We start from the raw sequence: 24,067 nt of genomic DNA on the forward strand, positions 1-24,067 counted from the left end.
TCTCCATCAATCACCCCGGTGGTGAGCCCCTCTCTCCCGTGCTGCAGCCAACTACAACACCGGAGACAAATTATTTCTTAATGTTTCTCTCCTGTAATTAAAAATTACTTTTTCAGTCTCTTTTTTCTGGCTATAATTGCAAACTCCACAAGGGTGGGTCTGGGGCTGACTTTCTGATGGTCGCTCCACTCCTCCTCCACCTGAGTGTTAAATATAACTGCTGTCTCAATGAGAGCAAAGCATGGCTTAGGCTCAGGTTCCTCAACCGCAAAAAGGAGCTGACGCCAACAGAGACACCTGTTGCCACTGGCATGCTCGGTGGCGAACGTGCTGCACACGGCCGCCCACTTACTGGGGGCGCACCAGGAGAGGGCAGGTGACAGTGATTCAAAGGGGACATAAGGTAAATGCTGGATGCAGTGGGGCCTGGGCACATATCCAGGGCCCACCGGAGACCGGCTGCCCAACTACCAGCAACTTTCTGGAGGTACTAGAGTACCTCTATGATGTGGATTATTCCAGGAGCCATGAAGAAGCACAGTAAAAATGGTCAGCTCAGAGCCTAACACGTGGAAGGGCTCAACACATTTAGCTGACATAATTATGTTAAATGGTGACTGTGATGTGTGGTGACGTCATCACACCATCCCTGGGGGGGGGCGGGGAACAGAAGGGGAGAGGGCGTGGGGAGAAAAGGATGTTCAAAGGGGGAAAATTCTTTCCCCTCCTGAGTCCCAGGCAAACCTTATAGGTGAACACGTTTCAGAAAAGAAGAAGAAACAGAGGCTCAGAGTGGTCACGTGACTTGCCAAGCTCTCACAGGTCATCCTCAGAAGAATCTGACTTTAGCCCTGCCAGGTTTCTGTACTCGTACCCAGTGTTCTTGTCTGTGCACCTTGCTGCCCGCTCGCCTGGTGATCACTCAGTCTGTGTTGACTTGGTGTCTGCTGCACTGCACCCCGAGACGGGGGCAAACACAGTCTGGGAAGGGATGCTCTGACCCATCCTGGCCACCTGACATCACAACACACCTAGAAACCCTGGAGTGGAAGAAGGCCTCCGAAGGCAGGCAATGTGGAATAAAGGCAGTTTTCACTCATGAACAGGATGGTGCATAAATAAGCAATACTGTAGACTTTTGCACGAAAAGTCCACTTTCAGGGATTTATATTCTTTTGTGGAAATGACCTGTGGAAGGCTGCCAGATTCATATGCGTGTGAACGCAACGCACCAGAGAGTCAAAGCCCACCATTGCTGTGCGCTGGAGAGCAACTTGTTATTTGTTTTAGTAAATCAGATTAGCAAGATTTTAGTAAATCAGATAATCGTTTAAATGAGAAAGCTTTAAATTATTTAATTCTGGTGGAGAGGGTAAGTACAACAGTGCTTGACGTCTTAATTCCTGAAACAGCAAATGGCATTAAACACATTTGTTTTAAACCATAAAACAGGTTTTTCATTAAATAACTATTGTGTTTTCCTGATGACTTCTGATTCTTCCCCAGGTAGTGAACCTTAGAGCATGTTGCTCCCAGATTTCAAACAGCTGTTCCTCCACACTCAGCTACCGGCCCCCACGCTGAAGCTTATGCAGCACACTCCCCGAGCAGGCGTCCCGCTGGAGAAATGAGCTGCAGCAAAGCATGGGGCCGAATAGAGAGAGTGGAGTTCTAGGTGCGCACCTGCCCACCGCAGGGAAGCCATCTGGGTGTACTGGGCTCTGCTTCCTTATGTCAGTCAGCAGGAAGTAAAAATGGGGACTAATCCTAATTGTTCCCAAAGTCGAATTATGCCTTTTGCGGTCCCCAGGCACTTTTCATCTGTTAGAAAATGTATTTAAAATTCTATTTTCATGACTGCATTGATATAATTTCCTATCATCTAGCTAGCTAGCTAGTCACACACACTTTTTGATTTTACAAGATATTAAAACATTCCATCAGTCCCCAAAGTACTGTAGTCACTGGGTCCTGGGTCTACTGTGTCTTAGGGCTAAGTCGGCAGTGGTCACCCCTCACACAGGATCGAGAACCTAATGCTACGCCATCTCCCTTCATCTGTACCTCCAACACTGAGTGAGCACCTGCAGTGTGTCAGCAACTCGAATGGGCACCGAGGGTTACAGAAATGAAGATGCCCACCAGGTGGGGGCTGAGGCTGCCATTCCCATGAGCGCTGTGTCGCCAACTCCTTGTCCCGTCCCTGGACAGAGTAGGTGCTTGATGAATATCAGATGAGTGAATAGACCAATGGCAGCATCTCTGCTCACGGAGACATCACACGCCAGAGGTAATCTAGTGATGTGTTCACATAGCAGTAATGCTTGTCTCAGCCTTAACTATGGGACTCTGGGTCCTCGTGAAAGGAATACGAGGGTGTTGACAATAACAAGCAAGGGTAGATTTAAAGCAAGGGTAAATTACAAAGACGCCAATAAAAATGGAGGCAAAGAGGTAAAAAAGGAGCATTCCTAGAAGGTGGGAGATGTCTGTCTGGAAGGCAGCTCCGTGCCTCAGTTTCCATCCCCACCCGGTCCCACCAGACACGTGCCTGCCTTCAGTGAGGGGCCATCACGACACGAGGCTCAACATGGAAGTCTATGTAAAGCTCAGCACTCCATGTACCTGTGCTGTGGGGGCATTACTCTCTTCCAGGACGATGCTGTTTTACAATTCTCTGTAATCCGACTTAAAGGGGAAGTGGCTCCAGAGCCACAATCTAGAATATTCTCTCAATGACATGCTCCTGGGTCTGGAAAGCATGTCCTAAGTCATGCTGAGGATGGAGGGGTTTCACCTTGGTGGCCGATACATTCATCTCAGACACATTCATCTGCTCTGCACGGCTTCTGTGATTTCCACGGGTGAGGCAAGGATCTGGGAGGCTCACACTGCCTGCTAGAACACATCGACTGGAAAGTGAAATATCTAACAGTCTACTTGCAGGGGCGTTGGTTCTCTCGTATTCAGATGTTCTCAGATTCCACAGTTTCTGACCTGTTCCTTCAACAAAGGCCTCCCGAGCACATGTGCTGCGCCCTGCACACGGAGGCAGACAAAGCAGAACCATGCCCAGCCTTGCAGAGCGGGAGTCCCTGCCCCTTCTTTGCTTAACCATTAACCTCCTTATGGCTAAAGACCAGGTGGAGAGAGGGCAAGAGGCTGCCCAGCTGTGTGACTGCAGAGCTAGAACTTAACCTCTGTCCCAGGCTCCTCATCTGTAAAAGGAAATACAAGGTCGAGGAGATATATGGAGCCCTTGTGCATCCAGGGCTTAACAGAGCAGGTGTTCAAACATTCGATGTAAAATGACTGGCGTCTCACTTTACATACTAGCGCAGAATTTTAAACCTTCAATTACTGCTTTGTCTGGTTCACTAGGCCCCAGGACCCACTGAGGGAGAGACCGAGGCGCATTCGTGTTAGCCCTGCAGCACATAGGTGCTAGCACATAGTAGGGGCTAAAAACATGACCGATGCAGATGAACACATGGCGCAGTCATGTCCCTGCCCATGGAGGCCGAGCTCTGAGGACAGAGAGTCCTAGAGCCTGTGCTTCTCTACCAGGCGCTGCCATCCTGCCCCCAGGGAGTGGAACAATGCTAGGATTTCAGTGATGCTGGGGGGGTGGGGGGCGCAGCCCAGGGGCTGTATCTGGAGGGAAAAAGGGATTATTTGGATTTGGATTTGGATTTGGATTTGGATTCCTGATCTTCAATGAGAGCTTGCCAGAACCTGAACATTCACTAAGTGTGATAGCAGATTTCATGTGTCCATTTTGCCAGGCCACAATACCCAGCTCCTCAGTCAAGCACTATTCTAGGTGTTTCTGTAAAGTTATGTTTTAGAAGAGATTAGCATTTAAATCATCAGACTCTGAGGAAAGCAGATTATCCTCCATAATGTGGGTGGGCCTCACCCAATCAGCTGAAGATCTTCATAGAAAGACTGACCGCGCCCCCTCCCGCCACCAAGAAGAAAGCATCTGGTCATTGGGTCAGACTGCCTCTGGGCTCGAACTGCAACTGGTGCTTGGGTCTCCAGCCTGCTGGACTAACCTGATGATTTTGGACTTGCCAGCCTCCATAATCACACAAAACAATCCCTTAGAATATATCTGTGTGCGTGTGAGTGTGTCTGTGTATACATACACACACCCTCCTGGTTCTGTTTCTCTGGAGAATCTGGACTAATAAGTCAAGCATGTATCAAATGCCCCTGGTTGCATCAGGCAGTGACGGGGATATCACAGGGAAAATAGCAGAGAAGGACTGAGGGGAGGCCCCAGCACGATCTCATCCAATCCTCTTTATACACACGGGGAAACTGAGACCACAGAGGGCAAATGTCTGACCCAAGGTCACACAGCAGGCTAGTGCTGAAAACTAAGAACAAAACCACACCTAAGACCCTTCCTTCAATGCCCTACCCACAAGACCACATGGGGGCTTTTGGAGTAACATTCAATTTAATTATGTGAGTAAACTAAAAGAAAAATAATCCGAAAAAAAGAAAAGAAAAATAATCCAACAGAGGGTTTTACCGAGCACTTTGTTCCAGGCTCTACACTCCAGGCTTTAATATGCTTATTTCATTTAATCTTCTCAGCAACCCTGCAAGGCAGGCATTAGTGTCCCTTTTTGACAGATAAGCCGAAAATCAGAGAGGGGAAAATAATTCCCGTAGGGCAAAGCTGCTGGCTTGCAATGGGGAGGGGATGCGAGCTCCAACTCTAAATCTGAGGCTCCAGCCGCCTGGGTGCAGCAGGAAAGAGTGGGGCTGCACACAGGGAGGGAGGGGCCCGGCTGATGAGAAAGGGACCCTGGCCTCCCACGATTTTTCATGCGGTCAGCACCTTTTGCTGCTGAACTCTAGTTTCTGCAAATGTCTTTGCACAGAAAGGCTTATTTTGAAGGGAACACCTGGTGTCTAATCCTTCCAGCTGATGCTGCAGTCTGCGTGGATCCCCATGTTATTTGCTAATGCACTGGGCTTCTTGGGGATTTGGATGCACAGCTCCTAGGGGAGGAAGGGGGAGTGGATTTTATTCTCTGCTCGGCAGCCCTTGCCTGGTGGGAAGGCATGGGGTGGGTGCACAGCACTGAGCGCGCCATAATTGGATGGGACCCAAGTGGAAAATACACAGGAAAAGAATCAGGTCCTGAAAATAACCCATTGAGCTAAGCTCCATGAGCAAGTTCACTGCTGAGCACCCACAAATAAGCTATTTTATCTGACTCTTGTAAAAGACAGGGATGTCTTCTTTGACACACATCCCCAAAAATAGCCAAGAAAAGAAATGGGGGGGGCTATACTGTATCATGTGCCTGCTATGGGTCTATTTTTGTACTGTCTTTATATATATTAACTCTTGAGATCCTTTCTAAAAGCAGGTATTACCCCATTCTCATTTTGAGAAATTGAGTTTCCAAGGGTGAATCAAACTCCGCCAAGTCACAGGGCCCTGAGGGGCACATCAGGTGTCTGAGACCATAATCTTCTCTCTCCCATGTCACACCGCCTCAAGGGCAGGGACCTGGCGGGGTCATGCTCAGCCTCTCAGATGCCACAGAGTCAGTGTGCCCTGCCCGAGTGTGCCCCAAGTCTAGGGCTCTGAACAGTCTCCAAGGGCAGACCTGCACATTGCTGGGGCTGGGAATGGGATGCTGAGTGAGCTGGCCTCTATCCCCAGCCACACGGATCCACACTGAGACAGAATGAAGGCTAGGAAATCAGAGAGTGCCACCACCACTTCTCAGAGGTGGTGGCAGCTGAACAAGGCATCAGATGGCAGACACTGTATCAGAATCATCCTCATAGGCTCCTGTGGACCCAGCAAAAGCCCCATCTTGGAATATGTGTCAAAAATGCTTTGAATTGATCTAGGACCTCTGATACTCCCTAATGTCCTATGCCACATTACATGGAAAATGGTCCAAGCTGGAGATTTTCAGGTAGATCTCCTGGGGAGGCTCTGGGGCCAGCACGTGCAGGGAGTGAGGAGGAAGACCCAGCTGAGGGAGTAGTGGAGATGTGATGAGGTCACAACGAAGGTTTCAGTCCGCCCACAGGGAGTCTGGAGCCAGGCTGGGCCTGCAGCGGGGGGTCAGGGCTGGTCCAGGGAAGCAGGTGGGATCCACTAATGATGCACAGTCATTGTGTGGCCGTGGGGATGAAGAGGGAGCTGGGAGTCCCTGCTGTCCACTCCTTTCCAATCCCATGTCCGAGCCCTGAAGCCATCCCTGTGCATGAGGTAATGCAGATACGTCACCAACCCACCCCCGGCCCCGGGCTGGCTGGTCCCCTGCTTTCCACTCCCTTGTTACTATCTGCTGGGTCCAGTGTCAACGCTAAGGACATGGTTCCCAGAGACTCAGTGGCTGCCTGAGGTCCTACATCTATAGGTCACTGGAGTCTACCTTCAAGAAAGTTCTATTTGGCTTTAACGTCTGCTCCTTCTGGGCACAGAGCCCTGTCCTGTGTCTGGGTCCCCTGTCCTGCAGGAGGGTCGGCAGCTCTCTCCTCAGCTCCTCACAGAAGAACATGACACAGAGGCTTGAACCAGATGGACACATGACTGAAGGCAGCTTCTGCAGCCAGGCCTCCTGGCTGGGGTGCAGGCTGGGAATGCTGACATCACAGGAGAGCCAGCAGAGTGCAGAACCCACTATGCTGGATGCCATGAGCAGGGAACAGGGCTGCACAGGACAGGGCAGCGCCTCTTTTGGGGCAGCAGGTGGGCAGGCTGAGTGCGGAGTGGCCCTCCCGATGTGGGTGGGCATCAGCTGACCAGCTAGGACTCTGAGTGAGAGAATGTCCTCTCTCTGACTGCCTTCCGGCTGGGACACCAGTGTTCTCCTGCCTGCACACTCGAGCTCAGACTGGAACCCCACCACCGGCTCAACTCTCCTGGGTCCCCAGCCGGCAGGGGACAGGGCTTGGGACTTCTCAGCCTCCTCCATCATCATGTGAGCCAATTATTTTCAAAAGATCTCCCCCCACCTCTATATATATATTGCATGCACATAAATATGTCAATGCTAGTTGGAAATACTATGATCTGTTCCTCCATCTATCTATCTCTTGTTGGTTCTGCTTCTCTGGAGAAGCTAGACTAATGCAGGCTGGTTATTTCTGAGCAGGTCCCTGATAAAAATAATCCTTTGTCGGCTCAGAAGAGATATGGGCAGAGTGATGCTGAGTGTGGCCAAAGACATGCACCTCACAGAGTGGTAAGGACGGGTGCTGATGGAGAAGAGAGAACAAGGGAAAGGTCAGGGTACGCATAGTTACCGAGCACCCGCTGAGTACCAGCACTGGGCTAGGAACTTTACATTCATTATAGCAATGGCTACACACGCCACCCCGGAAGAGGATCACGCTTTCATGACCTCACCCTTCAGGGGGGCAAACTGAGACTCAGAAAAGTGAGCAAGTGAGGGACGGAGCCAAGTTTTGAAAACAGTTCAAGGCCAAGGGGCTTTCCAGGTTTCCACGTGGTCCAGGGGAAGCCCCTCACAACACGCCCTGACAGGGGACCACCCAGAAGAGACGTGTATGAGGACCCCGGGGCCAGCGTCTACTCCAGCGCCTGGCATTAGGAATATGTTTGACAGAAAGGCAGGGACGGACAGACAGGTGAGAGGAAGGGACACACACACCCTGCAAAACCGAGGGCGGCCTTGGGGCCACGTCCCGTGCAGACCATACCTCCGAGGAAGTCGGCTTGCAGTATCCAGCTCCGAAGACCAGGTTTTCCAGAGAGAGGCTGGATTGTTCTGGTCCCGTGTCTGGCCCACCTTTACCAAGCCAGGAGCCTCTTCCCGGACGGGTAAAACTGAAAGGCAGGGGGATTGAAGAAGGAAACAAACAGTGTGAAGAAAGTGATGGCATCATGAGCTCAGCCCCTCGGGGCTGTTAGTGGGGTGCTGCAAGATAAGTCATCTAGAAGTAGTTTGCCCCCCACCCAGGATGCCGGCCCGACGAGGTGGTGCAACTGGCATGAGATCCTGGAAGGCAAAATGGCACACATCCTATTCTGTGGACAAAAGAAATGCCCCTAAAGGCCAACCACGTGCCTGCCGAGAGACACTGAGGCAGAGCTCCAAGGCCATGGGACTGGAGGGGCAGTTCTGACAGGCTCCAGGCCAGAAGGGCGGGGCCTCCATCCACCTCGGTCTGGGCCCTGCTTCCACTTCCTTCAGGGCACAATCCAGGGTGTGCTCCTTCAACCCTGCCCCTGCCCAAGCCTCTGTTTGTTCTTCTGTAGAAGATGCAACCATAGCCCCCTCCAGGGCAGGTGCTCAAGAAACAATCCCAGAATGATTTAGTCCAAGTGTCCCACGTGACTGCTTAAAATCCTGAGAGGGAAGTAAAGCTCCTATCATATTTCTGTTTAATTCATTTATGCAAATATGTACTAGGTGCAAGCCACATAGCAGGGAGAGTGTTAGGTGGCTGGGGGCCAGAGGACGCAGGCACGACCCTCTCTGCAAAGACTTTTGGTCTAGGGAGGGAGGCAGATGTAACAGGATGAAGGCAAACTCAGAACGTTGTCAGGGGTGATCCTCATGGTGAAGGGCCCAGCGGTTAGAGGCCGGTCTGCCCCTGCTCCGAGCCCAGCGGCAGCACCCATAAGCTCTGTGACATGGGTACATTTTTAGCCTCTGGGTGCCTCTGAAAGGCTGACACGTGGGAAGGGTGGGTCCCAGCACTTTCCCCAGAGGCTCTGAGGATTCCATGAGATCAGCCCAACACGGCTGTAAGTACGGGGTCAGGCAAAAAGTAATGATTCCATGAATGCTCTAGCCGTTGTCAATAATACCACAAATACAATAAAATCTCACAAAACCATTACTGTCTTTGTATTGCTATTGTTGATAACACCACAAATATAATCGAGTGTAATGTAATCACTACTCTGATTTGCTTGGAACTGCAATTTCAGCAAGTGTACAGTTTAGCTACAAACGGATGAAAGGAACATTGCAGGGAAACAGAATGTGTGCGTGAGTAGCGATGCTCAGGACACATTTGGGGACAGATTACCAATGCATAACGGGAGTGACTGGTTATTTTACTTTACGGTGGGCTTGATGGGCTTTTGCAGTGGATCTGAATCCCTCACGTGAAATCCATCTCTCCCCATTTAAGGATGAAAAGTCAGATTCTCTTCTTCAGGGTGTTTCAGGAAAGGCGGAAGGTCTTTTGAGGTTAAATTTTAGTTTCACACCTGCTTCTTACCGATTGGATTTAACTGATGATGTGAAACTCACTTTTCTGGAAGAACTAGAGCTCGCGCTGTTTGACAGGTATTTCCCATCATTTTAAAGGGTTCCCTCTGTTCCCAGCCACTGTGAGCTAACTAATAGAAATCCTTCCTGTAAAATCCAGAGAACAGAAGACAGTTCTATTTTTACCCCCATCCCGGGAGAAGCCAGGCTCTGACGCTGGATGTCTATTCATGCTCCTCTCTGCTGCATCTGATTTGCAAGGAGCTCTTTCCATCAGAAGGTTACATTTTCTACGAGGAGTTTCCAGATCCCAAATCCTCGTCAGATAGTATCAGCGCACCCAGTAGCAAGAGGAGTGACACCTGCTTCTCAGTGTGAACACTTACTTAATCTCCTAACGGGACCCTAGCTGGTCCTCCTACCTCTACCCTGACGTCACTTCCAGCCCAGCCCATTCTGGCCACGGGAGGGCTCTTCACAAAACGGGTCTAATCAAGTGATGCTCTTGCTGAACATCTCCCATGCCTCCTTCTTAGACAGTAAACAGATTCTCAGTTCTGTAACATGCCATTAGTTATACTGTTAAATGTGACATTTACCCTCCCCAATTTATATCTCACTGTCACAATCTCTTATCCAGCTGGGTCCAGCTCAAAGCCTGTTTCCTTTCTAAAGCCCGTCCTGGTTTCCCCTGAGCAGAACTACTTCTTCCCCAAGCTTGAAATTTCCTCAATTCAGTACGTGCTTGTGAGGTGCTAGCCAGGAGGCTGAGAGCAGGGCCTGTGACATGGCAGGCAATGCAAAGATATTAATCCATTGAATGCAGAGCCAAGGGTTCTCTGCGTACTATCTCATTTAATCCTCCTAATAACCTCCCGGCATGCACGGACTCAGAAGCCCAGGGAGCTGAAGTCACCTGCTTGAGCTAACAAGCTTAATCGGCAGGAGGCTCAGAACAGAACCCAGATCCCTCACACCCCAGAGCCCACACTTTGACCGCATCCTACATCATGCTCCCAGGATGGTTTGCACCACTGAACTAGGGTTATATACTTAAATACGTCTCTGCCCTGCCAGGCTCCAAGCCTTTTAGGGTCCCAGATCTGATCTGTTCATCCCAGAGCTTCCTGGCTTGGCCTTTCTCGAAATGGCTAAAGCTTAGGACACCCACCACTAAAGAAGCACGTGTGCACCATGTGTGACACAGAATGTGCACTTCATCTCATTGTACCCTTGTCGTCTCTGCTGGGTGAGTCTCACTGCTCATTTCTTAAGTTCCTTCCTTCCTTCCTTCCCTCCTTCCTTCCTTCCTTCCTTCTTCCTCCCTCCCTCCCTCCCTCCCTTCCCTATTTTAATGTTGAAACTGATGTCTAGAGAAGTTAGATACCTCTCCAAGGACCCCCAGAAATTACCTGGCAGTGCTAGACATCAGGATGGGCCTGATGCAGCCAAGGCACAAGAGCTCTGTCTCAGGGACCCAGAACCGCCTGCAGGGAGCTCTGCTTTTCCCAGCTGGGCTATTGGCTCACCTTCAGCGGTGGAGAGCCGGCCACTCACAGGACCCTGGCCAACTGCCCTGCATCCCTGACAGCAGACAGACTATGTCCTCATGTCTGTGCCAAGGCCACTCATCACCAAGCCTCGGAGTGAGCTCAGAGCCACGCGGTATCCTCTGAAGGATCATCATACCCTCTGCTGCTGTCTGGACTCTACGTCTCCTGCAATTTCCCAAATTCAGGTCTGCTTTCCTTTGATTCTGCAATGTTTCTGTCAAACCGCGCAGCCTCTGCCATATGACAATGCCATCAGTGCAGACGGGCTCCCTCCATCCCGCTCTGCACTCCTGGAGGGAAAAGTCTATGGCGATGTCTCCTTAGTATACTGTGTGTGTCCTAACACCGTTCCCGGGACAGCAGGCCCTCAGTACAACCGTTGAGAAAGAACCACGACTAGTCCCGTGGTCTCCCTTACAGAGGTCCAGTTTCCATGGAGGATCCCAATCCTCGATGGGCAGGAGAATGTCCACGCTCGCCAGCAGAGTGCACACAGCCCATGATGCCAGCTCCCTCCAGCCCCAGTGCCCCTGGCTCCATTCTTGGGCCCTTAGCTAACCCCCCATGGGCTCTCCCCAGGTCAAAACCCAATGCTGCCCAAGGCCCGCCCTACGCAGTGCCCCCTTTTCTCTCAGAAACTATGCTCTTCAGCCCACTGAGACTTTATCTCTGGGCGACACTTCTCAGTTTGAGGATTATGGTTGATTTGATACATAGGCATCCTGTCTGCCATTCAAGGTCAGTGTCTGAATTAGCCCCATCAGCAAGCACAGCCCAGATGGAGCTCAGCTGAGGAGCCCAGGGACTGAGTGAAGGCCTCCAGGAACAGCATTTCCTGGCCACATCACCTGGTCAGGATCCAGGTTCCTCCTTCCCTACTCGCTGACCCCGGCAGCCCATCAGAGCCTGGGCCTTACCCAACAATAAACCGTGGGGACCAGAGTCTCTCCCACAGGCACTTTAACTCCCCACACTGAGAAGCTGTCCTAAAAAGGAACACTGGGAAGTTAGCTCCATCCTGAGACTCTAGGCTGGAAGATTCTCTCTCTGAATGTCCCTTTGCACACTTGAGCAACTCATGCCCACATACATGGGCAAGGTTTCGAACTGACCTGGCATACGTCTGGCCATGCCAGGCACAAAACACAGTGTACCAGCTCTGTTTTTCCATTTGTGGCATTCATGAAACCTCAGCACTTCGTGGGGTTTCACTGATGTGGAGAACACAGGGCCACACATGGGGTCCTGCTTTGGAACAAACAGCAAGCTGGGAGAGGGCAGAAGACAGAGCCCCTGCCCCAGGCCTGGCCACATCCTCATCTGAGAGTCACTAAAATCTTCTGTGCATGGCCACATGAGTGCTCCTGGTTTAGAGATGAAGACTGTGTGTCTCAGGGACATGCAGGGACTTCTCAGATAAGGCACCGTTAGAAAAAACAAAGCCTGGCATGGGGCCCAGGTTGGATCCGTCTCTAGCGTAGCCAGGTCTGAGCCACTGTTGGCAGGTTTTCAGCCCCTGGGTCCCTGCCTGTGCACTCCTGACTCCTGATGCCTCCCTCCACGTCCCCGCCCACCTCCCCCCTGCTCCCGAGGGAGGCCCAGAGCCTCAACGGTCAGCCTGGGAGAGCTCCTCTGGTCTGCTCCCATCAATCCCGGCCAGCCCCATGCTCCTCAACTGTGCCGGGGACAGAGCATACCAAGAAACCCAGAGCGGCGCCCCCGTACCTCCAGGATCGTAGGCATCGCCTCCTACCTGATCAAGGGCTGCTGCAGAGCCACCAGGGCGGCGTGGACAGTCACCGAGATGACTGACAGGTGGAAATAGTCAAACATGACGGGGACCTGGTGATGCAGACCTCTCCGGGGGTGGAAGTGTAGGCCAAGCATGCGGCTGCTGATCAGGGGGGCCCCCGCCACGTCCTGCAGCCTGGAAGGCAAGTGAGTGAGTGCCTGTGAGTGATGGCAGGCCATCCCTGCTGTCACCCAGGCAGGTCTGTGTGAGAGCCTCACCCTGGGACAACCACCATGCGCACAGCGTCTCATTCAATCCCTACAATCACCCTGTCTGGTAGAAATCATTTCTCCCATGATTGGCAGACGAAGAAACTCCGTGTCCAAGAAGAAAATGAAGTCGGGAGGCATCTCACAGCTACTTCTCGGCAGCCCCCCGGGACTCAGGCGCTGTGGCCATGGGCACCAAGCACCCCGGTCAGGCCAGTGAGGGAGACACACTCGGACCCTTTTCAGGGCTTATCTCAACACTGAAGCCCTCCTGGGCTCCCTCCCCCACTGCTCCTCTCCCGCCCCCCCACTGCTCCTCGCCCCCCCACCTGCTCCTCTCCTGCCCCCCTACTGCTCCTCGCCCCCCCACCTGCTCCTCGCCCTCCCCCCACTGCCCCTCGCCCTCTCCCACTGCCCTGCTCCCTCCCCCCCACTGCCCTTCTCCCTCCCCCACTGTTCCTCTCCCTCCCCCCACATGCAGGAAAGCACTTCCTTTGTAGGTCTTCACTCTCTACTACATCTCTACCTCCTAAGGCCAAGAAATGTGACTAATTCACAGTTCTATCCCCAACACCTAACATCTTATCTGGCATACTATAGAAGCTGCCCCAATGTTTGCTTTATTAAAAAGAATAACTGTCTGACCAAATGAACAAATGAGTCCCAAAGCATATCGGTTAAATAGTCTGACCACTTTCTTTTTTTTTTTTTTTAAGATTTTATTTATTTATTTGACAGAGAGAGAGAGAGAGAGAGCACAGGTAGGCAGAGCGGCAGGCAGAGGGAGAGGGAGAAGCAGACTCCCCGCCGAGCAGAGAGCCTGATGCGGGGCTCGATCCCAGGACCCTGGGATCATGACCTGAGCTGAAGGCAGACACTTAACGACTGAGCCACCCAGGAGCCCCTAGTCTGACCACTTTCATCAAGGATTCCTCTACCTTTGTTCTAGTATTTTGTCATTGGCGCATGTCTGATTCCCAAGAGATGGACTGGCTGGTAGGCAAGGTCCAACAGAGCCTCTGGTGATAAAAATAGGGTTGATTCTTCTCTGAATAAAACTCCTCCAGTGCTAATCTCAAGCTCTGGAAATCAATCACTCAGGTGTTCCAAGTTTCTCTGAATCAGAGCACTTGGGTAGCCGGGGTGGGGCATCTTCCCTCAGAAAATAGAGGACAAACTGCTCCTTCCTCCAGAGATGGGGGAATGAGACACAGAGAGAGCAAAGTGAGCAAATTCCCAAGACCCAGCGCAACGGGCTCTGCTTCCTGCAATCCTTGTGTGCAAATGAAAGCCAAGCATATAAGTCATTGCAGCCCGGTGTGACTCCACAAACAGACCACAAACAGGGCCTCCATACCTCCTGAGCCTCAGAAAGTCACTAACATTTATAGTCATTTTAAGTCTGAAAACAATTTACTGAGGCCTTACTATGAACTGGATCCAGTGCTTTTTCCCTTAATCCGTAAGACAATCATATGAGGTCTTTCCTAGTATTATTCCATTTACAGACAAGGAAGTAAAGCTAGCATGAGTTAACTGACTTGTTCAAAGTCACAAGAGAACACCGAATGCTAGGCCCACGTTTATCTGACCACGCAGTCCATTCTGTAGCACTGGACTCTACTGGAATCCATTCGCTCACAGGCTTGTAGGAATCACAGAAATATTCTCAGGCTAGAACGACAGGAGGTGAAGAACACGTCAGGGTAGCAACGGTGCCAAAAATGTGAAGAAGAATTTAAGCCACACTAATAGGAGTAAAGACCTCAGAATAAAGGAGGTAAAAGCTGTTTTGTGCTCTAAAATGGATAGAGCCAATCAATGGAGATAAAACTCAGTTTCTGGGGGTCTCAATTTAGAAAGGATGGAGGTAAACCTGAGAGCAACGAGAGGAGAATGTCTGCATTTCTATAAAGGAACTAAAAAAAAAAAAAATCAATCAAAAAAAAAAAAAAAAAACACAAAGAAAGAGCCCTGATATTTAATTGGAGATGAAGAGATCATTTTATTGAAGAGTCTTGTTTATCTGATTTTAAAGGGTCATCCTGACTGAGAATTTTTCTAAGTGGTTGCAAGGACTAAAATCCAGGGCAACCGAAGGAAGGCACACAGAAAGGACTTGTTCCTTAAATAAAGAAGAATTTCCTCGTAGGCAGAACTGCCCAGGGACAGAATGGGATCTGATGGGAAGGAGTGAGCTCCCTATCTCTGTGCAGGCATATGCTCGTGGGCCTTTGCAACGTAGCAGGTGCAAGCGGAGGGTAGACTAGAGCATGGTGATCTTGACTTTGGGGATGGGATAAGGCTTTGTCGGGGAGGGGGTTCTGTCCTGTGCACTGTAGAATGTTTCTCGGCATTCAGAGACTCTACCCATTACATGCAAGTAGCAGCATCCCCTGCGTAACAATCAAAAATGTCTCCAGAAGTGGCCCAAATGATCCTGGGGGACAGAATCGCCCTACCCACAGTGAAAACCACTGGAGGAGATGGGTGTCAAGAGACCTTTTGAAATCCCCGATATTCTACACCGTGCTTCTCTGGTTGGTCTCCACCCTGGCCTATGTGGTTCTAAAGAAGCCTCTGCCTGGGTTATGTTTCAGAGCCTAATGTGTATCCCCAGGATGTGCTACAGACAGTGTATCATCCTTAAACCCAATTTATGAAAATGAAAAAATATGGCATTATAAACTCTTCCCCAGCGTCTGGTTTCCTGTTCCTCTTAGCTAATCTTACACTCACGATGCCCCCTGCTCTGGTTGTGATTAAGTGCTCTGTGTTATAGAGAGGAAGGGACACAGGGAAGCCTGGCCCCATGTGCATCTAGGAAGCCACAAAGAGGAAGAAGACATTGATTCGGCAGGCCACACACTTGAGATATTGTCTCTGTTAATCTTCATAACAGACTTATGGGGCCCCGATTGTATAATAATGTCCATTTTATAAATGAGGCTGCTGAGATGTAGGAATGTTCTGGGACTTGACCAACATCTCGTGGTTGATGAGCACAGAGCCTGAGCTGCTGAATTTCATGCACTTTGGGCCCATCTCCGTCAACCACTGTTTTGACGGCCAGATGGTCTCATTTTCTGGGTTGACCATGACTATCATTCAGGCTGCCTGGTGGAATGGATGGAGAACTCCTAGGCTGAGGTGTAGGGTTCGTTGATGACTTAGAAATGTCTCCCACGGAGTAACGGATGAATGTCTCTGAAGGAAGCAGGTGCAGGAAGAGAAGGCAGGTGGGTTAATGAGATAGGTGAATGATAGAAATCACAGATGGTTGAGGGGCATATGAGACCAGAGGCAGGAGATTCACTTCCGAGTTTCTAGGTGAGGAAGAAAGCCAGCCTCCCTCAGGGGCTCTGTGTTCAATATGGTGCTAGAACAACAAACTGTGGAGATGGTGTGAGGAGAATAAGATTTCCCAAGCATCCACCATCCCACGAAGGAGTAAGCAGCAGGGATGAGGGAAGCATGTGGCCGGTGGGGCTTGGGTCCAGACAAGAATGAAGAATCTGTGATTTTGAGCCCAGACCCCATGGCAAGACCATGGACAGATACTCCTGTCACCCCAGACACTAGACATGACCATTTGCACATCAGCAGATGTCAATTCTCAAGGTGCAGACACATCAGGTCACCAACATCTCAGAGAATCCCATCTGCTTCAACTCCTCATGTTACGGAAACTCCCATAACAACCAGATCAGTCTCAGGGATGAGAAAGTCCTTGAGAAAGGGGAGAAAGTTCCAACAGGGAGTCTGAACTTTGTAGGGATGAAGGGAATGGGGGACTGGAGGATTTTTCCACCAGCATCGGACCATTGGCCACCCGGTTCTCCATTACCCATAGAAGAACATGAAGTATCTGCTGAAGGGGTTGTAGACACCAGAAGGGCAGATTAATTTGTGGAGAGTGGTCAGAATAATTCTGAGAATCTGCTAACAGAACAGAGGGAAAAGGAGTGTCTCCTCCATAACTGTAAGCCTCATGAGAGGGATCCTCAAGTGAACTTGATCAAGTCCCTTAGAATTGAGAGAACATAGGTCCTTGTGCCTGACTCATCCTGCAGAAGTCCTCAGGAGAGAAGCTGAGGGTGGCTGCACTGGCCCAAGGAGGAGTGAGGAGGATTGCAGGGGGAGGGAGGCCCCACCAGGGAGGGAGTCAAGTGCCTTTGTTCATTTCCCAAGGACCAGATGTGGGTTCTTTGGAGAAGAATATGCCAAAAGAGCTTCCTGCAAGAAGTGGACGAGCCAGCCACAGGAAGCATCGCTGTATCAGAGAACTGCAGGGTTGGTGGTGGAGGGGTGGGGGGGGAGGGTATGAGGAAGCTTGCCTAATTAATGGGTAGATCCCCAAGGAATGTATAGGGACACCCCAAGAACAAAGGACCCAGTAATTCAGCCTCCACTGCATGAAGCTGCTTGCAACTAAATCTGCCCTTCATGACCCCTGCCCCCCACCCCGCAATCTCCTCCCTCCTTACCATGCCTGACCCTGCAAGGTCCACACACCCCAGTGGGGAAGAAGGCAGGAACAAATATGAAGATGCCCACCGCCCCGCACCTGCACAGGGAGCTTCCTGAGCTGAGCTAGCCTGGCGCTGGGGGTGGTGGGTGCAGGCGGAGACAGGGGCAAAGAAGAGGTCATAAACTGGATGAGAGGTGGCAGTTTTACTAATATCCTTGACTGGACTTATGACCCCTGAAACAGAGGCTATCCTTTTCTGACCTGGTAGAACCTGTGGCTGACAGCTCGCCTGGAGGAGGAGAGGAGGCCCCAGAACAGGCTGAGAGGAAGCAGTTACGGGAAAGAAGAGCAACTGTCTCCCGCTTGTGTAATCCACAGGTGACACATAAATGGATTTTCAATTTTCAGAGTTGAAACATAATAGCGGGCATTTAGTACAAAGATGCAGAATCCTGGCCGCATCTCCTTGGATTCAGGAAGAGCCTTGAGACCTGCCACTTCATAGGGTCATTAATTTAAAGACCTAATGAAAATAATACTGCACTGAAAAAAATGAATCGAGGTGTCAGGGATGAGAAGGTGCCGGATAATGAAGGCAAGCAGGCAGGTTGTTTTCCATGCACACAGCACGTGCGTGCCCTCTCTAAAGCGCATGCTGTCTGCAGTGACCACGTGGACACGTCCAGCCCCATGGCTTGGTGGGCTGTGGCAATGGAGGGCACTGCAGCTGCTCAAGAACCGGGCTTTTGAGCAATGTTCTGAGGTTCACGGCCATGAGCTGCCCTGGGGGGGCGGGTAAGGGTTGGAAGAAGGAAGTCATAGGACCACGATTCGGAGACATCAGGGACACTCACTGCTGTTCACTGTCGGTAAAGTGCAGATCCACCTTGAGCTGAAAATCGACTTCACTTAGTGCTTCTTCCACCTGCGAGAGAAACACAGTGCGAGGGATTTAGGGGTCAATCTGGCCCAAATCAAAAATGTGGCTGGTCTATTTCTCAAAGTTTAGGAAAAGCATCTCGCCACAAGGCTAATGTCCTTTATTCGAGAAGCGGAATTCCCATGCACGTTCCATGGAATTCCGGTTGAAGGGGAGATCTGTGGGTATTACCAGGAAAACAGAAGGAAGAGATTTATGTAGTCAAACGTGGGGAAAAAGCCAATGTGCCAAAAAAAAAAAAAATGTTAAATAAGGTTGCTATATCACAGGACTTTTGAGAACCACATTTCCCCCAACAGATTTGATCTGGAATCCTTTTAGGCAGGAGGGAAGTGTTCCGTGGCACCTGCTCTGGGAAGGGGGAGCTGTGAACTTGGCCACGGGAAACCCCAGTTGGCTAGTGATGGGATGATGCTGGAGGTGACATGGTCTCTGCCCTCAGGCACGCCTGCCTGTTGGGCACCACTCTCCGGGGGTCAGGGGAGGCTGCTGACGCTCAGGAAAGTGAAGTCACTCCCCAAGGTGGCTCAGCTTCCTAAGAAAGCAGATCTTTCACTTTCGTCTTGAGGTCTGTTACATTCAACCATTTACACTTCCAGACACTTTGGCATTTCCTGTCCTATCCACAGCTGCTTTCATTCGTAACTTTCCTGTTTTCATCAATTCGCAAAGGAATCTATTTGTTTCACCTGCCAGCTTCCCACATATATCTAAAAGATGGCACCCCCCCCCCCCCCGTTGTTCTTTTCCCACACTGAACTCCATACCCCCACCTGCAGGAAGGTTGCTTGCGGAATACCAGATCCCACTGCCTCCCCTGCTCAGTGGAGAAACCTAGGAAAGCACTATGCTCCTGGGCCAGGACTCGGGCTCCTCCCCACGCCCAGGCTGACCGGAGCCCTTCTCCCCTGCAACCCACAAAACCCTGGTTTCTAATTTCTGTCTCAGCATTCAATGCTTCCTATTATAATTGTTTCAGGTTCCTAACCTAGAAGCCAGTGAGCCAAATTGTTATCTGCAGACACATTTTGTTCAGTCCACACAAAGCTGCAAGTTGCAACTCACAAACCCCAAACGTTCAAAAATCAGGCAACTTCACATTTCTATTGCAAGTTTCCAGCTTCTATTAAAAAAAAAAAAAAATCCCTGGATCTGGCAACACAGGGCTGCCATCTAGAAGCTTTGTTTGGATCAGGCTCCCCGAGTTCACTGACATTCGCCATTTGGCCTGTGGCTAAAACCCCCTGGCCATTTTCTTGCCTTGGGTCCACAGTAATCAGTCACCATTAAGGGAGAGAGTAGTCTTAATTCATTCTGGATCTCCAGCTCCCAGAATAGAGCCTGCCACATAGAAAGTATTCATGTCTCCTGAGGAATAAATAAAGCTCTTCACCACCCCCACTCCTTTTGGGTTTTGTTTCTTTGCAAAATGTCCTCAGCCCCCAGGGGTGGAAATCTCTTACCCAAAAGCATCTCTGGAAACACGTTCCTGGTTAAGCATAACTCAGGCAGAGACATATGGATGGAATTTATCTTTAGGTCCCCAGGGTTTTAAAATTTGTTCGAAAAAGAAAAAAGCATTTAAAAGTTAACATTTTGCTGGATCCAAGTGCTATGAATAACTTCCGCTTCTAGCTTTGTTTTGCATAATCACAAACCTTGCTTCGTACACACACAACCCAAGCAACGGAGCCTCTTGCCACCCGTTCCTAGGAAGTGAGATTGGCAAAGCAAGCCCGCCTAACCACCTCCTGAGCATGCTGGCTAGCAAAAATTCACTGTACGCTCCAGTTTTAAACTTTGCTGCAAATCCTTTGGAACCAGGAGAGGAATCCTGGGCCAGGATGAGCTGTGGCTAGATTGAGCCTGGCTATGACTTTAGTGATGTCTCAATAATTTAATTCCAAAAGGCTCCAGAATGAAGTCACTGGCTTCTTTAACCACTGATTTCACCATTGGCTGTTGGCTGCCTTCCCCTCCCTCCCAACACACACACACACACACACACACACACACACACACACACACACACACACTCGTACATTGGCATGTGCAGAAGGGTACACACACATGCACACATTTGCACATGCACACGTGCATACACACTTGTACACATGCTCTTCCATTGCTCTGTCCTACTTGGTTAAAGACATCACCTCCTTTTCAGAGTCAATGTTTAACACCAGGAAGCCATGTAGTGTAGCCCTGGACGTAGTAACAGTAACTGGATTTGCAGAGGAGCTCCTGGGTAGCAGTCCACTGCCCATTCTATCTTATTCCATGTGGAGAAGACTGTGAATTCAGAAATATTGTCCCCATTCACAAATGAGGACACAGGCTCAGGGTAGTAGCAAGTTCCCAATTCAACTTTCCCAAGGTCAACTGGTGAGTGAATCCCACAGCCTAGATTCGGCCAAGGGTTCGTCTGCTTCTTTGGCCTTTTTGCGTGTTGGGTTGTGCATTCTCTCCCTGGTTGGTTTCAACACCCCTCATAATGGTGACTCTCACTTCTTCCCTTCCATTCTTCGCTTCTCTCCTGAGCTACATCACAGCTGAGTAGGAAAGGGAACATTGGAAAACACTCTACATGGGTGCCATTCTTGGCTCTACCCTGGGCCAATCAACCTCTCCAACTTGGTTTTCTCATCTGGAAGACAAGGGTAAAATATTACCCTTATTCCTTAGAGAGCACTGCTATTGTGTGACTAAGAATATACACATAAAGGGCTGAACACAGTGTATGAACAAAGACAATTCTCAACAAATACGTTATTGTTGTTATTTCTAAATTCCTGTGGGCCCACCCCAAAAGGACCCTCGGTGCACCGACTCCACATACCGGGCCTGCATACTGCTCGTAAACACAGGTGTCCTGGCCAGACTGCCTGGGTTCAAATCTCAGCTCTACCACTTCCTAGCAGCATGACTTTGCACAAATTGCTTACTTCTTTCTCCACATCTCTGTATCCTCATCTGTAATACACATCACAGCACTGGAGTGATGATTCAATGAGATCTCCCAAGAAAAGCACTCAGCACAACGCCTGCCACACAACACACACCTAATAAATACAAGGTGCTATTCGTGTTAAGATCATGTGGGTGTTATCCTAACTCAACCTCAATTCCTATCACTCCCCCAAAAGAAATGTGTCTTCTCCTAACTACCCTGGGCTGTCAATGGACCCCAAGCCCATTTCATGGCCAAACCATATAGTCAACTCCCACTGAATTTTCTTGACTACAGGACATGCTGCATCCCCTATGCTTAACCTGAGCCCAGGTCACTCTTTCCACCCAGCCCCACTGCGGCTGCCTTTGCCATGGCACTCACCAGCACTCACATGGACCAGAGCACTCCCTCCATGCTCTGGAGCTTTGGGCCCCACTTCCCATATTTCTGCCAGATGGACCTTTCCAAATCCCAGCTCTCCTCCTCCTGACTCCTGAGGGCACCTCCTTCTTTCAGAACAGGTAAGCATGTGGTGTTTAGCAGGGCATGCCCGGGACTGCGTGTTGAGTCTTAACTCTCCTGTCCAGCACTGCGCCCCTTGCCCCATGCCGCCTCCTCCCCCATTGCAAGCGAGGCTTTCTTCCCTAGATCTGCCATCTATGTCACTGCTTTTCCCTGCCCTCAACACGCTATCCTTGCTCTTGAAAGCTCATCACAGCCTCCTGTGGAAATTCCATGCATTCTGTAAAAACTCAAAACTCTGAATCAACTCCCTCTGCCTGGCTCACTATGTCTGGGATGGGCTCAAGAATCCACATTTTTTAGTCACCATACTGTACATCATCAGTTTTTGATGTAGTGTTCCATGATTCATTATTTGTGTATAACCCCCAGTGCTCATTATAACACGTGGCCTCCTTAATCACCGGGCTAACCCATCCCCCCATGCCCCCACACCCGTCTCCTCTGAAACTCTCAGTTTATTTCCCAGAGTCCATAGTCTCTCTTGGTTTGTCTCCCCCTCTAATTTCCACTCCCTTCAGTTTTCCCTTCCTTCCCCTAATGTCCTCCATGCTATACTTTATGGTCCATATATGAGTGAAATGAAATGATAATTGTCTTTCTCTGATTGACTTATTTCACTTGGCATAATCCCCTCCAGTCATGTCGATGCAAATTGTGGCTATTCATCCTTTCTGATGGCTGAGTAACATTCCATTGTATATATGGACCACATCTTCTTTATCCATTCATCGATTGACAGACATCTTGGCTCCTTCCACAGTCTGGCTATTGCAGACATTGCTGCTACGAACACTGGGGTGCATGTGCCCCTTCTTTTCACTACATCTGTGTCTTTGGGGTAAATACCCAGCAGTGCAATTGCTGTACTGTATGGTGACTAACATAATAAAAAAAAAATCTTCATTTCAAATAAAGCAGATACATATCAGTATTAAGAAAGCAATGAGCTCAATCTAATGTTGGGAGATCTTCCACTGACCTTCACTCCCTAGTAAGATATGACCACCGAAGGATCACTACATGAAAGACTTAATAAAGGGCCACATATGAACCCTGGGTTTGGTTATTAATGTACTGAATTATGTTTTTATTGTAATTCTTTTTTCTTTACTCTTCTATGCTTAAGGGATCTGCTCATATAAATGACTGCAGGATAAATAGACACACACACACACACACACACATACACAAACACACACACACACAAGAACCTGCATTTTGAACAAGTATGCCAGGGTTCTGTGGTGTGGATACAACAAAGAATCACATCTTGAGAAATACTTTCCTTTTTTAAGCCTATAAAAATGTAACCTTGTTGATAAAGACTTTTTGATGTAATCTGCTCCTCTTCCTCCTCAGGGCACTAAGTATCTTGCTGTTAAGAACTGTCGTCTTTGCCGAGGCTGCTGGGAAGCTCAGTGCTGAATGTGTCGGCTGCCATTGGCAACATCCAACACCATGTTTGTGTATTTTGGTCTATGACATTCATCCCGAGTTTCCAGGCTTTTCCGCCCCCTTTCTGTGTTTTCCCTGTACTCTGGCTAACTCTATTGTTGCTGTTGTTTTTTCCTTTTACTATTCTATGCATTTTGTCAGCCTTCCCAAATCCTCTGAGTGATTACACAGAGTGCATGTAAATAAAACAGTCATCCTACTTTCACAATCACTCTTCGCAACCATCATGAAAAAAGCCCATCTTATGCCTTGAGCTGGGATGGCTTCATGGTCATGTCTTGCTGACCCGTGCCCTCACAGTGCGGACACAATCCTGTCTGCATTTCCTGTAGCATGTGCAACAGTATGCTTGACGTGTAGCCATCATATATGGATTTGTTGTTCACAATGACAGGCTGTGTGCACCCGGGAACACGAACCCTGGCCACGTGGCTATAGGCAGTGTTTTGGTTGTCAAACACAGACAGATACTCACGAGAAAAGAGCTAACGTGTCCATTCTCGATATACAGTGTTTATGGACATATCTAACTAACTTTAATTGTCACTGACTTGGGTATAATGATTAACTGTAGCATTGTTTGCTGCTGTCTGGATTACCCCAACACTGTGACAATTGGCTTGTAGAGATGAGTGACTAGGTAGAGGGAGGAAGCAATATGTATTGTCACAGGGACTCCTGTGAGGTTCAACCTCAAAACCGAGGCTTGTTACAACCTCACATGAGCTGAACTTGGGTGTTGGGAAAGGGCTACAGACTGCTGGGGCAGGAGCACGTGGTAAATTCAGATGAAAGATGACCAAGACACCTGAGCAATGTCCAAACCCAGCCTCCCAACACAGCTGCTGCCCGGAAGGGCTCTGAGACCAACATGCCAAATGATGATGGTCCATGAGAGGTAAACTGATGTTCTCTTGCCATCAACTGGATGAGCCA

At 49.7% G+C, this 24,067-nt stretch overlaps 1 protein-coding gene across 3 annotated transcripts in view; it reads right to left on the reverse strand.

The window, feature by feature from the left end:
- FAM135B (family with sequence similarity 135 member B) overlaps positions 1-24,067 on the reverse strand; it is a 272,184-nt gene that overhangs the window by 67,676 nt on the left and 180,441 nt on the right. For all 3 annotated transcript variants that reach the window (XR_003521467.2, XM_027602323.2, XM_027602407.2), the window contains 3 exons: positions 18,113-18,183; positions 12,540-12,713; positions 7,711-7,837 (listed from right to left, as the gene is read on the reverse strand). Coding sequence is in view for 2 of the 3 variants with exons in the window: in XM_027602323.2 (XP_027458124.1) it covers positions 7,711-7,837; positions 12,540-12,713; positions 18,113-18,183 (372 nt within the window). In the remaining variant the exon portion in view is untranslated. The remainder of the gene's footprint in view (positions 1-7,710; positions 7,838-12,539; positions 12,714-18,112; positions 18,184-24,067) is intronic.

The sequence above is a fragment of the Zalophus californianus genome, chromosome 4 (genome assembly GCF_009762305.2).
Source record: "Zalophus californianus isolate mZalCal1 chromosome 4, mZalCal1.pri.v2, whole genome shotgun sequence".
Taxonomy (NCBI): Eukaryota; Metazoa; Chordata; class Mammalia; order Carnivora; family Otariidae; genus Zalophus; species Zalophus californianus.